The sequence below is a fragment of the Neovison vison genome, chromosome 2, assembly GCF_020171115.1.
Source record: "Neovison vison isolate M4711 chromosome 2, ASM_NN_V1, whole genome shotgun sequence".
In the NCBI taxonomy this organism is placed as follows: domain Eukaryota; kingdom Metazoa; phylum Chordata; class Mammalia; order Carnivora; family Mustelidae; genus Neogale; species Neogale vison.
Genome location: NC_058092.1, coordinates 77862891 through 77881938, shown reverse-complemented (window position 1 = coordinate 77881938; position 19048 = coordinate 77862891). Strand labels below are relative to the sequence as shown.

The following is a 19048-nucleotide window of genomic DNA, read 5'->3' as shown; positions in this document are numbered from 1 at the left end:
CATCTTGGTTCTTTCCACAGTTTGGCGACCGTGGGCATTGCTGCTATAAACATTGGGGTACAGATGGCCCTTCTTTTCATTACATCTGTATCTTTGGGGTAAATACCCAGGAGTGCAATTGCAGGGTCATCAGGAAGTTCTATTTTTAATTTCTTGAGGAAATCTCCACACTATTTTCCAAAGAGGCTGCACCAACTTGCATTCCCACCAACAGTGTAAGAGGGTTCCCCTTTTTCCACAACCCCTCCAGCACATGTTGTTTCCTGTCTTGTTAATTTTGGCCATTTTAACTGGTGTAAGGTGATAACTCAATGTGGTTTTAATTTGAATCTCCCTGATGGCTAGTGATAATGAACATTTATTCATGTGTCTGATAGCCATTTGTATGTCTTCATTGGAGAAGTGTCTGTTCATATCTTCTGCCCATTTTTTGATATGCTTGTCTGTTTTGTGTGTGTTGAGTTTGAGGAGTTCATTATAGATCCTGGATATCAACCTTTTGTCTGTACTGTCATTTGCAAATATCTTCTCCCATTCTGTGGGTTGCCTCTTTGTTTTTTTTGACAGTTTCCTTTGCTGTGCAGAAGCTTTTGATTTTGATGAAGTCCCAAAAGTTTATTTTCGCTTTTGTTTCTTTTGCTTTTGGAGACATATCTTGAAAGAAGTTGCTGTGGCTGATATTGAAGAGATTACTGCCTATGTTCTCCTCTAGGATTCTGATGGATTCCTGTCTCATGTTGAGGTCTTTTATCCATTTTGAGTTTATCTTTGTGTACGGTGTAAGAGAATGGTCGAGTTTCATTCTTCTACATATAGCTGCCCAGTTTTCCCAGCACCATTTATTGAAGAGACTGTGTTTTTTCCACTGTATATTTTTTCCTGCTTTGTCGAAGATTATTTGCCCATAGAGGTGAGGGTCCAGAGTAGAGAGCCCAGAACTTTTTTTTTTTTTTCCATTTATTTAATTAACAGAGAAAGCTAGAGAGGCAACACAAGCAGGGGAATGGGAGAAGGAAAAGCAGGCCTCCTGCTGAACTGGGAGCCCCATGCGGGGCTCAATCCCAGGACCCTGGGATCATGACCTGAGCTGGAGGCAGATGCTTAATGACTGAGGCACCCAGGTGCCCCTATAGAGCTTGTTTTTGACAGGTACTTTGTCTTCACTGATTCTGGTGACTTTGGGCAGAGAATTGAAATATTGAAATCTTTGGTCACTTTAAACCTCTTAGAATTCTTGTAGGTAACCTTTTGCTAGTTATTAATTATTCAAACATTTGCCTCCTTTTCTCTCTCTCTTTCTCTGTCTTTTTCATTCTATTTAGAGTATAATACAAGAGACAAAGAATGGTTTGTAGTTTTTAGGACTCATGATGAGAAGTTTCTTAGGGGAAATACTGACTTCATTATTTCAAATTAATCCTTAATAGGATTGAAAAGTTTTTTAAAAATGAGGATCCTATTGTTAGCATTTGACAAGTATCCTTCCATTTTTAATGCATTTTTTATACATTTGCAACCATAGTTTAGAAATGTATAATTTTGTATCATGTTTTTACGTGTATTTAATGTAAGGTTTTACATTTCTTTATCTCTATTTTTTGGTCATTTTAATTACAATTTGTCTTGGTGGACCTCCTCAGGTTGAATTTTTGGGAGGATCTCTGTGCCTCTTGGATCTAGATGTCTGTTTCCTTCTCCAGATTAGGGAAGTTTTCAGCTATATTTCTTCAAATAAATTTCTACCCCATTTTCTCCCTTTTCCTCTCAGATGCCTATAATGCAAATGTTATTACACTTTTGCTAAGTGTTGAATGGAGTTTACTGAGTTCCTTAAGACTATTCTCAGTTTGCATAATTTTCTTTCCTTTCCTTTGCTCAGCTTGGTTACTTTTTATTATTGTCTTCCAGGTTGTTAATTCATTCCTCTGCTTCATCTAGCCTATTTATTTTATCAAGTATATTCTTAATTTCATTTATTGTGCTCTTGATCTCTGATTGGCTCTTTTCATCTGTTTATATAAGATTAAGTTTTTAAAGCAATTTATTGCCCTTACCGTTAGCCCTAGATTTATAACTGTTTTTTCCTTCTCCTGTGGTCTTTTTGATAAACATAATTTTGTTTATTATTTATCTTCTATGTATTCTGGGGTGTCTCATTAGAGGGGGCATGAGAATCATTAATGTAACTTCATCTATTCTTTAGGTACTTTCCCTTTCAAGGATCTAATTCCCACTATCACTCCTTTCCTGTGGAACTTCTTGAATACATAGATACTGTTCCTTCTACTCTTGAATATACCAAGTAAATGATCTATAGTGATCCTTCTCCATCATCAGTGAATACTACCTAATTTTCCTATTCTTGGTAACCTTTTAGTTTTCCTCTGCTTTAACTGATCTTTCTTTGCTGACCATTTTGCTTGACTGTGGGTTTCTTGAAGTTGTAGATCTTGGACTTTCATTCCCGGTTTCTGATTATTTTCTTAAAAACATGACCTACCTTCAAGCTTCAGCTATAGTCATTCCATAAATGAATTCAAAACTCTAATTTTGATTCTGGTCTCTCACCTTCTTTACAAAATCTGGTGCTCAATTTTCTTTTCTCTTCTTTTCTTTCTTTCTTTCTTTTTTTTTTTTTTTTTTTTTTTTTTGAGATGCCCACTGCTCAATTTTCTGTTGAAAGTCTTTATTTAGGTAAATAACATGAAACTTGATATCTAGAAGCATGTAACAGTTAATATGACTTGAAATACTGTGAAATAGAATGAACATAAAATTTGAGTTCCAAAACCTGGATCACTCCCAGTTCTACCACTTGCTAACTGTGACCTTATGCTCACTAAAATTTAGTTTGTTCATCTACAAAACAGGAATATATTATATATCCTGCATTACATTATTGGGTTGTTACGATGATTAAATGGAATAATCAATGTATAAAATGTTTACCATAAATATGAGTTGTTCTTCTCTTTTGTCCAAGGTTATATATTTGTTTATATATTTGCCTGTCATTCTCAGTAGCATAACCATTTTGTCAGGCTTAAGATTATGAAATATTTGATATCTTTGGTTTCTCTTTAATTCCTGTATCATTCCATGTCCAGGCCATATATATATATATATATATATATATATATATGTGAACACATACACACACACACAGAAAGTCGATAGATGATAGATAGATAAGATTTACTGTAAGTATCACATGAGTATGGAGGCTTAGAAGTCCCAAGATCTGTAGTCAGTAAGATAGAAATCTGGGCAGCCAATGATATAATTCTGGTCTGAGTGTGAAGGCCTGAGAACCAGAAGAACTGATGGTGTAAATTCTAGTGTAATGCTGGCAGTCTTGAGACCCAAGGAGAGCTAATGTTTCAGTTCCAGTCCAATGTCAAGAAAAGACCCATTTCCCAGTTCAAAGCAGTCAGGCAGAGAAATTCCTTCTTATACCAGAGGGTCAGTCTTTTTGTTCTATTTAAACCTTCAAATGATTGGGTGAAGTTCACCCACATTAGGAAAGGCAATCCACAGAGCACCTGGCTAGCCCAGTTGGAGCTTGTGACTCTTGATCTTGGGGTTGTAGGCTCATCCCCACATTGGATATAGAGATTACTTAAAAATAAACCTTAAAAAAAAAAAAAGCAATCTGCTTAATCATCAGCTACCAATTCAAATGTTAATCTCATCCAAAAATATCCCCACAGACACATCCAGAATAATATTTGACCCAGTATAGGGATAGTCTATAGTTAGTTGATAGTTACGTTGACACCTAAAATTAACCATTAGAGCAGCTTAACATAAACTACACAAATCTAGTGGAAAGTAGTTGAATTCTCAGAATAATACAGCACTGCACATAATGCCCTTTTACCTGGTTTTCCTTTGGGCCCAGATTGGCCATGTACTCTGCATTGAAAATACATATTACCCAATGTCCAGTCTCTGAACATATTGCCCTTTGTGTTTATAACTCACTAGCCTCAACTCTTGTTGCACCTGGTACCATTAAGCTACTAAAAAAAAAAAACCCACAAAGCATTTATGTATGTATGCATGCATGTGTCTATGTATGTATGTATAATTTTATGAGGAATGTAACATGTCTTTTAAACTGTGCTAATATTTTTATTAGGATAATTATTGAGGTTAGTATTCTTGTTATAAGGTTGCATGAATTGTTCAGTTGTTGGCTTCAAAGAAGGAAAATTTTAACCTGAAATGCAGTCCTAAGACCATTCAGCAAAGATGACGAGGAATCTTTAAGTTCAAAGTTCCCTATCCAAGGAGTTCCTATTTTATAGGCCTATCTTAATATTTCTGCCATATGTAGTCATTGGTTTGGAGTATCTCATGAGGAGTATGATCTTGGTGTAAAGATAGTGATAGGTTCAGAGTATATTAGCTTGAGCCATCAGTCAGTCACTTCTGGTAGGAAGAGATATGGGAGGTGTATTCTCATGGCCTCTACTTTCTACCCCACCCTGTGATCCTATGTCCTTTACTTTGAAATTTCCTGAATTTGGTATTTTAAGAATATTTATCATTCAACACCGTATTGATTGAAAGATGCATCTTTATTTTCACCTTCACTTGCAAATCTTTTAAAATTTTTTCCAGTCCTTCTACTTTGACTCAATTTCTTCATGCCTTCCTTTGTAAATTATTTTCATACCTTGCCTAGGAATCTTTTATCCTTTCTAATAAGCCAGTGAGTATCAAGTCTTTTCTCAAACCTTTTATTTTCTCTAGCGGGGAGAAAACTGATATTAATTTATAAACATCTAGGATAAGAGGAGTATCTTTAAATATATCCTAAAGATTAATATACTAGTTCCCATGGTAACCATATTCTCTGTATCTCACACACTGCTCTCAGAAGCTCCCTTTTATGAACCACTGCATCCCTTGCATTTCGGTTGAACATATACACCAGGATCTTAATTGATAAAATGGCTTTGAGCTTCCCTGGCTACTTCTCTTCCTGATTCTTAGTTCTGTCTGCTCTACTATGGTCTTGATGTCTGTATGTCTGATGGGATGTCTAATTCTTCCTTTCTTCAGTAAACCTGTAGCACATACATAAATGTTAGCCCTTTGCTTAAGAAGCAGTATGCAATTTTTTCTTCCCAGCTGTTTCCTGTGTGTGCTCACAAGGCTTAACATTTTTTATAATGTTTTTGACAACTTGTAATTGAAACCAGTAACTTTTCAAACGAATTTCATTTAATCATTTACTTACCCCTGCTCTACCCATACTGCTACTTCCAGCCAACTCAGTGTTCTATTTCCAAAACAATTTACTTTCACACTTCAGTTTAATCAAATATTGCTCAAGAATTTTAAGTAGTCCTCTGTTATTTTACAAATCAAATTCAAAATCTAAACTCCTTTGTTAGCATTTCAAGGCTATTTCAGGCCCTCATAGTCTACTGTTCATCATGTTTTGGTAATAAAAGTAGGCAACATTTATTTAATGTTAGGCACTGTGCTATGTACCATACATGTAATATTGCATTTACTCTTCACAACAAATATATGACATATATACTTCTATTATCCCCAAGTTACATTAAGATATTGGTAAAATAACCTGCATATATGATCACCTACCTACTAACTGATGGAGCAGTGACTTGAAGAAGGTCACTTTGGCCTGAACTCATAGTTACTATCAAGCCATATCTCTCATTAAGGTATTATAAAAATAGTCTTTTTTTTTTTTTTAATTTTTTAGATAATGGCAGTGGAGGGAGAGAGAGAATCTTAAGCAGGCTCCATGCCCAGCACTAGCTGACCGTGGGGCTCAGTCTCATGACCTGAGCTGAAATCAAGAGTTGGATGCTAAACTGACTGAACCACTCAGGAGGTCCTAAAGATAGCCTTTAACTTTACAATTTTGATAAATAAGTCTTGATTTTTTTTCACTGAGGTCATGACAGTTTTTTTTTTCTGCCAAGGCATGTTATTCATTTTTAAATCCTACTCAAGCCCCATTTTCCTACTAAGGCATCCCACACTGACCATTCAATTAGGTTTAATATCCTCTGTACTTAAGCTTGTATATGTAAATATATTTTTAGAGATTTATTTATTTATTTTTAGAAAGAAAGAGTGTGTGCAGAGTGTAGGGAGGGGCAGAGGATAGATGGAAAGAGAATCTCAGGTAGACTCAGGCTGAGCATACAGCCCAATGCTAGGCTCCATCCCATGACCCTGAGATCATGACCTTAGTCAAAATCAAGAGTCAGATGTCAGCTGAATCACCCAGGTGCCCCTTGTATATGTAAATATTATCATTAACTGGATTTTGTCCTCTAGTCTGGCTATTTTGTATATAGTTATCTCCCTAGCCAACCTATAAATTCTAGAAACTGTGTCTTCTCAATTTTCTGGTGTGTCTTTGTACCTGATGCTTTTATAGGCACAGAATAGAAATTAAGGAATGTTTGTTAAACTGATGAAAAAGTGCATTGTTTCAACTGATGGAGTGAATGTTTCTTTTTTCACAGAGGCAGGAAGATTGATGGCTTGGTATTACATTACATTTGAGACAGTGAAGAAATTTTGTACCATCAGTGGAAAGGAGACTTTATTAGATCTGGTAAATTAGTTGTCACTAGAAAATAAATATGTAATGATATAGTATAAAATAATATTGGGGAAACAACTAATTTGCATATCTCATGCAATTTAAGAATGAGTGAGCAGACAAGAAAACATTTCTAGTAGTGCTTATGTCTCTCCATCTTACATACCTTTGATCATGAGATATGGAATATTATTCTTCACAATAAATTGTCAATTGTATCTCTGTATCAAGGCTAAGAAAATTTACATACATACCCAAAGTAGGGATGGCAACTCTCTTTCAACTTAAATGATAATGCTGTTTACCTTGATAGTGGCTACTGAGTGTACTTTTTTGAGAAAGACCGGGATAATGTGTCATGATATATTAGGCAAGTCTGCTCTGAGTGATGGACGATGTTGGACATGTGTGCCACGTACTTACAATCCTTCTCTAAACTTTTTGCATCAGAAAAATAGTAGAAAATAGGATAGGATTCATGATAGACTAGAAAAAAGCAGTGATTGCAGAGAAGTGGAGTGAAAACAAGATTATACTAAGATATCAACTATGAGGCCAACTTTACAGTTATAGCAGTAAGTAGAACCATAGTCATGTTGATGATACTTGAGAACCATATTGGTCCTTTCTCCCTTTACAGGGACATGAATATGCAACAAAATATTTATTCTTATTCTCAAATTTAACCATTAATTTTTAGTTAAGATATCTAGGTTGATTTTTATAATGAGATTATTATACAAAAATAGCACAAAAACTGATGAGAACTAGAATGCTTCTATTTTTATGTAAATATTGTTCTTAACTAAGGGTAATCAAGAGTAAAAAACCCCTAATTTAACATTAACTAATCTTATTTTGACTTCAGCAAGTATATAAGAGGATTAGAACAGATGTTAGTTTCATGTTACAGATGTGAGAAACCAAAGCACAAAAATGCTTTGCTCAAAGTCATCTAGCAGAACTAGGCTCTGTAATACAAATTTCTTAATGTCTAAAGCATTCTCTCCATTACAAAATTAATCTCAATCAGGATAATGATTTGCAAATTACAGAGGGGTAATTAATATTATAATAGTAGTAGAAATGACAGCTACGTTTATTGAGAGTTTACTAAGTGGTAGGCACAGGACTGAATATTTTAAATTTTATTTTGTTAATCTTTATGATCTTATTGATGTAGTCCCAGTGTCTAGCGTAATGTCTAGCATATATCAAATGTTTGTAAACACTTATTAATGAATGAATGAATCCTTAAAGAAGCAAAATGTATAAAGTGAATTTTTAATTCTGTTACACATTATAAGTGATAAAGCTGTGATAGGACATAAGTTTTGGAGAGGATGTGGAGAAAGGGGAATCCTCTTACACTGTTGGTGGGAATGCAAGTTGGTGCAGCTACTTTGGGAAACAGTGTGGAGATTCCTCAAGAAATTAAAAATGGAGCTTCCCTATGACCCTGCAATTGCACTCCTGGGTATTTACCCCAAAGATACAGATGTCGTGAAAAAAAAGGGCCATCTGTACCCCAATGTTTATAGCAGCAATGGCCACGGTCGCCAAACTGTGGAAAGAACCAAGATGCCCTTCAATGGACGAATGGATAAGGAAGATGTGGTCCATATATACTATGGAGTATTTTGCCTCCATCAGAAAGAATGAATACCCAACTTTTGTAGCAACATGGATGGGACTGGAAGAGATTATGCTGAGTGAAATAAGTCAAGCAGAGAGAGTCAATTATCATATGGTTTCACTTATTTGTGGAGCATAACAAATTGCATGGAGGACAAGGGGAGTTAGAGAGGAGAAGGGAGTTGGGGGAAATTGGAAGGGGAGGTGAACCATGAGAGACTATGGACTCTGAAAAACAATCTGAGGGTTTTGAAGGGGCGGGGGTGGGAGGTTGGGGGAACCAGGTGGTGGGTATTATAGAGGGCACGGATTGCATGGAGCACTGGGTGTGGTACAAAGACAATGAATACTGTTACGCTGAAAAAAATTTTTTAAAAATTCATGGAATAGATGATGGAAAATGTTACCTCTGTCAATGTGAGATAATATAATTGCTTAATCCATTAAAAAAAGGGACATAAGTAAATGGGCAAATGATGAAATTTTATAGGTCACAATGATAGCCAGCTGCAAGGAATTTGTAGATGTGCAGTTAAGGATAAATGAAAAGAAAACACTGAATACTTTGAACAAGGATCCAAATCGGGTAACAATCAGGTATGGAAATTAAATATGTTTTAAATAATTTTTTAAAGGTCCTATTTAGTTAAAATAAGTAATAATAATAAAAATTTTGCCCTGTGTTTTTATTTATAGATTTCCAATGGAAGGAAGAATTAAAACAAGAGAAATGAAAGTAAATTGGTAAAGATGATTACTAAATGTCTTAAAATACTACCATTTGCGATTCCTATTTCTGAAATTTTTTTTTAGTTTTAAAAGTTACTATAATTTATTTTCCTTAATACCAGAAAGAACACATTTACATCAAAGTAAGGTGTCAGAATATACATGTGAAATTAATGTCCCAAAACTCTCAGACTTCAATTAAAATAGATGATTTGTGAATTTTTTTTAAATCAACAAACATTTTTTGAAAGTGTGTTCTGCCGAAGCAAGGTAATGATAGAAAAGAAGGTTAAGTTTGTCATCATCAGGAGCTTTCAAGTTAGCTTGAATGAGAACAATGAGAACCGTGAGAACCGTGTGTATGAAGATAATGGACAGTATGGAAACACATATAATAAATGTATATTGAATGATAGCAGCATTCTGGGAAAGACAAATAGTAAAAGTAAAAACATGAGTGAGTGAATGCATATATGACAGTGGAATGTCTATTCTACTGAGAATGGAAAGTTTGTATAGAGGAATAGTAATTAGAAGAGTAAACTAAGACTACATTGTAAATTGTTTGCAATCACAATCACAAATACAATGACATTCTTTTCTGCTTGCCTAGTGGTTGATTTTCTGAGTATTTAGTTCTTACTGTTAAACTTTTGGATTAAGATAATGTGATTTCATGTGAAATGACTTTTTTATGTACTTCAGTAAAACCTGTTATTCTAAGAATTTTTTTTCCTCCTTAGCTAGAGGAGGTCACTCTCTCTGGGATATTTCCTTACATTCCATTGAGTTTTATCTCCCACATGCCTTGAAGTCTCAGAAACAAACTTCTCACAGTTTTATACAGCTCAACAGACAGATTATAGCTTGCACAGCAGAAGTTAATGTTCTGTTTCTTTCAAATTCAAATACCCTTAGAGACCATATAGTCTAGTCCTTTCATTTTACAAATGAAGTAAGTGATGCCCAGATAAACTGTGACTTTCCCAAGATTTTATTGCAATACTAGAGACTGAGCTAGAGCTACAACCCAGGTCTCTTTCTTCTGTCAATTTTTTCCCCCAGTATACTCTGTTGCATCAACTACTGGGTCAAATTAAATCAGAGTATTTTTTCACAAGCACCTTCTTAGGAACACTTTATTGGCAGCTTTAATGCTTCCATTTACCTTCTCTTAAATTGGGTCATACATTCTTTTAATTGGGGCTGTCAGATTTTAGATTTGATGATTTTGTAATTTTTTTAAAAATATCATAATTTAGTTTCCTATTATAATTTCTTACCTTTCATCTACTCGAGTGTGACCAGGAAGAGAGAACTATGTAGAATCTTTTCTTAATCCAAAATGTATGGTGTTTTGGTAGGTAATAATGGCTACTAATAGTTACCACTTTCCTGTCTCTCTCATATCCCTGTTACTGTGTTGAATTTCAGATCTGGTTGGTTTTTTTTTTAAGTAGATGTTAATCTTCTTAATTTTAAACTTTTATCCTTCCAAGTTTCTGACCTTTAATTTAAGGATTTTTTAAAAAAATTTCAATACTTTAATTCCCAGACCTTTTGTACTCAGTACTAGCTCTGTTTGTTTTAACTGGTATTTTTCAGTGAACTTTTAAGATGTATTTTCAAATCAGTGATTTCTCTTCTTCATTTTTTCTTGTTATTATATAAGTAAGGCATGGATTAATTTTTAAAGAGTCAAAAATTTATAAATCAAGAAGTAATATCTGTTTTGGCCTCCCATATTTCTTCCCCAGAAGTAGCTATTAGCAGTAGTTTGCTGTGCATCCTTCCAAATTCCAGTTTATTTAGCACAAATATGTGTGCTAATAAACATATGTAATGTCTACTACAAAAAAAATCTTAACTATTGTTCTTGTGATGCTACAAGGATCAGAGGGTAAGGAATGGAAAACTGAATGGGAAGAAATCAGAGAGGAAGACAAACCATGAGACACTCTGGACTCTGTAAAACAAATTGAGGGTTACAGAAGGGAGTTAGGGCATGGGGTAACTAGGTGATGGGTATTAAGGAGGGCAGGTGTTGTGATGAACACTGGGTGTTATACTCGACTAATGAATCGTTGAACACTACATCAAAAACTAACAATGTAGCTAATTTATTTTAGTCATCTTTTTTTTTTTAAGATTTTATTTATTTATTTGACAGAGAGAGATTACAAGTAGGCAGAGAGGCAGGCAGAGAGAGAGAGAGGAGGAAGCAGGCTCCCTGCTGAGCAGAGAGCCCGATGCAGGACTCAATCCCAGGACCCTGAGATCATGACCTGAGCCGAAGGCAGCAGCTTAACCCACTGAGCCACCCAGGCGCCCTTAGTCATCTTCTTTTATAGAGTGTTCAGTGTAATATAATTTGAATTTGATTTTGAAGGGTGCTTTCATAAATTAGCTGAATGAATTTGGGGGTTGAATGAATTTGGGGGCTGAATCTGATTTGGCGCTTGGATAGCTTAGACTACTATATATTCAGACATTTATACGTTTATTTTTGAGGAATTTAGGAAACATTAAGTGGATTTATTCTTATAGTAATGAGTACTTGAAATGCAAGTAGTTAAGCCCAAGGAGGAAAAACAAACCAGAGGTAGTAAAGAGAAGGAAAATGTGAAGAAGCATCACAGTGTACAAATATGTTGGATGTGGGGCACCTGGGTGACCTACTCAGTTAAGCTACTGCCTTTGGCTCAGGTCATGATCCCAGAGTCCTGGTATAGAACCCCGGCAGGCTCCCTGCTCAGTGGGGAGTCTGTTTCTCCCTCTGCCTCTGTCCCACCCCTTACCTCTGTGCAGGTGTGCATTCGCGCCTCTCTCTCTCTCTGTCAAAAAAATAAATAAAATCTTAAAAAAAAAAAACTAGTGATATACTAAATGTTGGCTAATTGAACATAATAATAAAAAATAAAATAAAATAAAAAGATTCTATATCTGTACATATACACATTAACCTTATTTTAATAGCAATGTATACTTTAATGATGTATTCTATAAATATATTATAAAATATTATATATGATATAATATAAATATAATTTTTAAAAAGATTTTATTTATTTATTTGACAGACAGAGATCACAAGTAGGCAGGGAAGCAGGCAGAAAGAGAGGAGGAAGCAGGCTCTCCGCGGAGCAGAGAGCCCAATACGGGACTCAATCCCAGGACTCTGGGATCATGACCTGAGCCGAAGGCAGAGGCTTTAACCCACTGAGCCACCCAGGCACCCCTATAAATATAATTTTTAACCACTCCTTTGTTGATGAAGAATTAGAATTCTATTAGTAAGAATAGAATTTTTACTATTACAAATAATGCTGAAATGAGCTTTTTGGTGTTTATATCATATTTTTCAATGATTTCTGGGTGAAAGTGTATATACATGAGAAGATTTAATATATAATGCCAAATTGCCTTTGAAAAGGCTTCTCTGATTTACAATTCCCTCTCACAGTGTAAAAAGAGTGACTGTTTCCACACATCCTAATACTTTGTATCTTTAAACTTTTGTCAATTTGGGGTGCCTGGGTGGCTCAGTGGGTTAAGCCTCTGCCTTCGGCTCAAGTCATGGTCTCCGGGTCCTGGGATCGAGCCCCATATGGCTCTCTGCTCAGCAGGGAGCCTGCTTCCCCCTCTCTCTCTGTCTGCCTCTCTACCTACTTGTGATCTCTCTCTTTCAAATAAATAAATAAAATCTTAAAAAAAAATAAATAAACTTTTGTCGATCTAATGGATGAAAATTATATTTAAAAATTTGTATGTCCCTGATTATTAGGAGGAAATATGTGTATTATTTGGTTTTATGCAGAAGTTTTAAATTGTTATAAAATCATGCACACTTATCTTTTCCTTATGAGTTCTAGATTTTGTGTCTTTTAGGAAGTTTTTTCCCATCCTGTATTTCTTAGGATTAGAAAACTATATAATAAAGTGAATTAACAATAGCTTAAGGAAGACAGGCTACTGTTCTTTTACCAAAGAGATAGCTCCAAGTGGATACTCTAAGGTAGATATGGTGGCTTCATGGTATCATCAGTATGTGGGTTTCTATCTTTCAGTTTTGTCATCCCACATAACTTCTATTTCAAGGTCACCTTATTGTCCGAAATGACTGCAGGGGCTTCAGCCATTTACATTTGAGTATCTTCTCTCATTTGGTAGACTTCTTGGAAGTCCTGATAACAGTTTGCACCTAGTTATATGACTACCCCTAAGTGCAAAGGACACTGGGAAATATTGTGTTGATAGTGTGCCTAGGTTAAAATTGGAGTTCTGCTATCAAGAAGGAAAGAACATGAGTGTTGGGTAGGCAAAGCAGCCTCTGCCACATGTCCTAAGATTATAGGACTTCTATCATTTCTTCTAATACTTGCAAACCATTTTATTTTTACCCTTAGGCTTCTTATAAGGCATCTGGAGTTAATTTTTTATATGGTGTAAGTTAGGAATTTATATTTTGTTTCCAAAAGGTAGTCAGATATATTTGATAAATATGTTGTTGTTTTCTCTTTGCCTACTGATTTGAAATGCTGTCTTCTCATAAACTAAATTCCTAACGATCTGTTTCTGGACACTTAACTATTAGTCTAGTCTATTAATTTTGTTGCTGTGATGGTATGACATTGTTTTATTTGCTTTTCATTTATTGGAAATTTTGTGATATGGTAAGACAAAGTCCTCCTTTTTGTTCTTCTAAAAATATTTTTGGCTATTCTTACATTTTTACTCTCTATGAATTTTAGAATCAGCTCATCAAGATCTGTAAAAAGTCCTGTTGAAACTGATTTTATAGATTGGTTTGTTTTTACAGTTCTGAATCTTTCTGTCTAGGAATATGGTATCTTTCTCCGTCTATTCAGGTCTGTATGTCTTTCTGTGATATTTTGTAATTTACCATTTAGGTTTATATTTCTTGGTAGGTTTACTTCTTGGTATTTTATGGAATATGATATTGTGAACAGAGTCCTTTTAAAAACTGCAGAACGTATTTTGTAATCGGGTATGGATGGTATATAAGAAGGCTACTGGGTTTTGGTTTTTGTTTTAAGGCTACTGGTTTTTGAATTTTGATTGTTTTATCTATCTTACTGAACTCTCTTAAGAGTACTGGAAGCCCTTCATTTGATTTGCAGGGATTTGCTAGATAAACCATCATATCTATAAAGAGAAATAGTTTTATCTCTTGATTTCTGATAGTTAAAACTTTTTTTTTCCTTAACTTGTTGTAGGCAAAACTTCTAATATACTGTCCTTAGTTTCAGAGCAAACATTGTTGTCCCGTTACTGTTTTTAGGTGTCAAGCATTCAGTGTCACACCACCAAGGAATTCCTCACACCTTTGGGATTAGGTTCTGGGATCCATATTCCTCCTTCTCACTTAAACGTAAAAACAGGTTTGAGTTCGTGGTAGAGAGCAACCTATTTTGGGTTGTCATTATAATGAATCTGAAAGTGTCTTTTATGTTTTTTGTTTTTTGCAGGGTTTCTAACTTTTCTTGAGTACATTTTTGCTAATTTATATGTTCTTGAGATAGCATTAATTTCATCCAGATTGTTTTATGACGCGTTTTGTTCTCTAATAAATTAAAAGTTTCCTCTGACAATGTAATGTCAGCTTTCTAATTTCTAATATATTTGTGTCATCTCTTCTTTTTCCTAATTGGATTTTCCAGAAGTTTCTATATTTTGATCTTTGCAAGCAATTTATTTTTTTAATTTCATTAATTTATGATTTTATCTTTATTTTCTTACTTTTACTTTCTCTTTTTTTGGTAGTTTTTAAAAAACTATATATTTGCTCCATTTATTTTGTTTTTCTTATTTTCCATAAAATATTTAAGACTACAGATTTTTTAGTAAGTACCATTTTGTCATTGTTCTATAGGTTTTCTAAATCTATTTCTATTCTTTTTAATGGTAATTTTAAATTCCTCTTTAAGAATTATTTATTTTTTTTCTTCCAATTTATTTATTTTCAGAAAAACAGTATTCATTATTTTTTCACCACACCCAGTGCTCCATGCAAGCCGTGCCCTCTATAATACCCACCACCTGCTACCCCAACCTCCCATCCCCCCACCACTTCAAACCCCTCAGATTGTTTTTCAGAGTCCATAGTCTCAAAAAAAAAAAAAGAATTATTTAAAATTGTTTTTTTAAAATTCTTAAAGTCAGTATTTTATTGTTAATTTCTACTTTTACTGGGTTGTAGTTGGAGAATGTGGCCTGTCAGTGTTCTGCTTTATGATATATATTGTGATTTTACTTGTGGATTAATATATGGTTAATTTTTAAATTTTTTTATTTACTTTTTATTTTTAAAATTTATTTTTTCATTTTATTTTTTATTATTTTTATTAACAAATAATGTATTATTTGTTTCAGAGGTATAGATATGTGAATCATCAGTCTTACACAACTCAGAGCACTCACCATAGCACATATCTTCCCCAGTCTCCATCACCTAGCCACACTATCCCTTCCACTCCACTCCCCTCGAGAAACCCTTAATTTGTTTTCTGAGATTAAGAGTCTCTTATGTTTTGTCTCCCTGTCTGGTTTTGTATTTTTTCATTTTTCCCTCCTTCCCACATGATCCTCTGTCTTATTTCCCATATTCCTCATATCAGTGAGATCATATGATAATTGTCTTTCTCTGATTGATTTATTTAGCTTAGCATAATACCCTCTAGTTCCATCCATGTCATTGCAAATGGCAAGATTTCAGGTTTTTTTTTTATGGCTGCAAAATATTCATATATATATACACACACACACATACATACATACCACATCTTCTTTATTCATTCATCTGTTGATGGACATCTAGGCTCTTTCCAGAGTTTGGCTATTGTGGACATTGCTGCTATAACATTAGGGTGCACATGCCCCTTTGGGTCACTACATTTGTGTCTTTAGGGTAAATACCCAGTAGTGCGATTGCAGGGTCATAGGGTAACTCTATTTTCAACTTTTTGAGGAACCTCCATACTGTTTTCCACAGTGGCTGCACCAGCTTGCACTCCCACCAACAGTGTAGGAGGGTTCCCCTTTCTCCACATCCTCGCCAACACCTGTCATTTCCTTACTTGTTAATTTTAGCCATTCTGACTGGTGTGAGGTGGTATCTCACTGTGGTTTTGATTTGTATTTCCCTGATGCCAAGTGATGTGGAGCACTTTTTCATGTGTCTGTTGGCCATCTGGATGTCTTCTTTGCAGAAATGTGTGTTCATGTCCTCTGCCCATTTCTTGATTAGATTATTTGTTCTTTGGGTGTTGAGTTTGAGAAGGTCTTTACAGATTTTGGGATACTAGCCCTTTATCTGATATGTCATTTGCAAATATCTTCTCCCATTCTGTCAGTTGTCTTTTGGTTTTGTTGACTCTTTCCCTTGGTGTGCAAAAAAGCTTTTTATCTTGATGAAGTCCTAGTAGTTCATTTTTGCCCTTGCTTCCCTTGCCTTTGATGATGTTTTTAGGAAGAAGTTGCTGTGGCTGAGGTTGAAGAGGTTGCTGCCTGTATTCTCCTCAAGGATTTTGATGGATTCCTGTTTCACATTGAGGTCTTTCCTCCATTTTGAGTCTGTTTTTGTGTGTGGTGTAAGGAAATGGTCCACTTTAATTCTTCTTCATGTGGCTGTCCCAGTTTTCCCAACACCATTTGTTGAAGAGACTGTCTTTTTTCCACTGGACATTCTTTCCTGCTTTGTCGAAGATTAGTTGACCATAGAGTTGAGGGTCTATTTCTGGGCTCTCTGTTCTGTTCCATTGATCTATGCATCTGTTTTTCTGCCAGTACCACACTGTCTTGATGATTACAGCTTTGTAATAGGGCTTGAAGTCTGGAATTGTGATGCCACCAACTTTGGCTTTCTTTTTCAATATTCCTCTGGCTATTTGGGGTCTTTTCTGGTTCCATATAAATTTTAGGATTATTTGTTCCATTTCTTTGAAAAAAAATCGATGGTATTTTGATAGGGATTGCATTAAATGTGTAGATTGCTTTAGGTAGCATAGACATTTTCACAATATTTGTTTTTCCAGTCCATGAGCATGGAACATTTTTCCATTTCTTTGTGTCTTCCTCAGTTTCTTTCATGAGTACTTTACAGTTGCCTCTTTGGTTAGGTTTCTTCCTAGGTATCTAAAGGTTTTGGGTGCTGTTGTAAATGGGATTGACTCCTTAATTTCTCTTTCTTCTGTCTTGCTGTTGGTGTATAGAAATGCAGCTGATTTCTGTGCATTGATTTTATATCCTGACACTTTACTGAACTCTTGTATGAGTTCTAGCAGTTTTGGAGTGGAGTCTTTTGGGTTTCCCACATAAAGTATCATATCACGTGGAAAGAGTGAGAGTTTGACTTCTTCTTTGCCAATTTGGATGCCTTTTATTTCTTTTTGTTGTCTGATTGCTGAGGCTAGGACTTCTAGTACTGTGTTGAATAGCAGTGGTGATAGTGGACAGCCCCATCATGTTCCTGACCTTAGGGGAAAAGCTCTCAGTTTTTCTCTGGGAACTCTCTTAATATGTAGACTCATGTCTTTCTTCAGTTCTGGGAAGTTTTCTTCTGTAAGTTAATTATTTCTCCTTTATTCTCTCTGTTCCCTCCTTCTGGAACTCCTACTAGGTGAATGTTGGAACTTCTGACTCTCTGCTGACATTTATTACCTTCTCTCCCAGTGCAGAGTCTTGCTTGTCCCTCTCCCTTTGCTCCTCACTCCCCACCCCACTCTCCCTTTCTCTCTCTCTCCAATAAGTAAATAAAAAAATAAAATCTTAAAAAAAAAAAAAAGAATAAAGGCACCTTACCTCTCCTGGGTGTTTGTTATTACTGCTGACCTGCCTCTCTGACCTCAATGTCTATACTCCTGTGTTAGCCCTTAATACATACCAAAACTTCCCAATATTTTCCACAAATGAGAAAGTGGCAGCAGCAGACTAACTTACCTGCTCAGAATACAGCATTTCAATTAATTGCTCAGAGAAATATCTCAGGACTGCATTTCTTAATCTGTTGACTTTTTTATTTAAGGAGTTTTTTAAAAAATTGTCGTTGACATAACAATGTTAAGGTTAGTTTTGGGTGTACAACATAATGATTTCAACAGTTCTGTGCATTACATGATGCTCACCATGATAAATGTAGTTACCCTCTGTTTCCAGTTATTACAATATTGTGTCTGTTGACTCTTCTGCATGTGTTATGGATAATTTCCTTCGGCTTTTTTCTCATAGATTTGATCTTCATGGATTTTATTTTTTTCTTTTTTTAAAAGATTTTATTTATTTATTTGACAGAGAGATAGATTGCAAATAGGCAGAGAGGCAGGCAGAGAGAGAGAGTGGGAAGCAGGCTCCCCACTGAGCGGAGAGCCTGACGCAGGGCTCAATCCCAGGACCCTGAGATCATGGCCTGAGCTGAAGGCAGAGGCTTAACCCACTGAGCCACCCAGGTGCCCCCATATTTTATTTCTATCATTAAACTTTCTTGTCTACAGTGGCATGCTTTTTTGCTCTCCTATAGTTTTATGGTTAGAGACATAAACATATAAATACACATATACATATGTTCATCCTTTCATGTAATTTGTGGAAGAGTAAGTACATAGAAAGCTCCATGTGCTAACTTGATTTTTTGTCTCAGAAGTTTCTTTGGGCATTCTTACTCTATGTTTAGGCAGGAAAAAAATGGCTGCAGAATAACTCTTCTCCTCTCAAAAGAGTTGTGCAGCTTCATAATACACCTTTAACTTTCCTTCATTAGCAGGATTTCTTTTGTTATTATTGTTCTTGTTTATAGTCTTTAATTGAAATGACGAAACATAAAAACAAAACTAAATAGCTACTTTGGTCTAGATTAAGATGTGGTACCTGAATTGGGATTCATTTGAAGGATTTCTATTCTTTATACACAGATCTTTTCTGAAAAATCCTTCCTTTACTAAGTTGGCCAGGATACAGAAGTCTTTTGGAAAGTTCTTAATTCATTTTTATTAGTTTACTAACTTATCTTAGTAACAGGGCCACATTTAGCTACAAAGTTGAGTGAGAAATAGAATCTTTGTGTATAGGTCA

At 35.1% G+C, this 19048-nt stretch overlaps 1 protein-coding gene across 3 annotated transcripts in view; it reads left to right on the top strand.

The window, feature by feature from the left end:
- HFM1 (helicase for meiosis 1) overlaps positions 1-19048 on the top strand; it is a 122020-nt gene that overhangs the window by 52530 nt on the left and 50442 nt on the right. For all 3 annotated transcript variants that reach the window (XM_044238667.1, XM_044238668.1, XM_044238669.1), the window contains 3 exons: positions 6519-6610; positions 8724-8830; positions 8930-8977. In XM_044238667.1, the coding sequence (XP_044094602.1) occupies positions 6519-6610; positions 8724-8830; positions 8930-8977 (247 nt within the window). The remainder of the gene's footprint in view (positions 1-6518; positions 6611-8723; positions 8831-8929; positions 8978-19048) is intronic.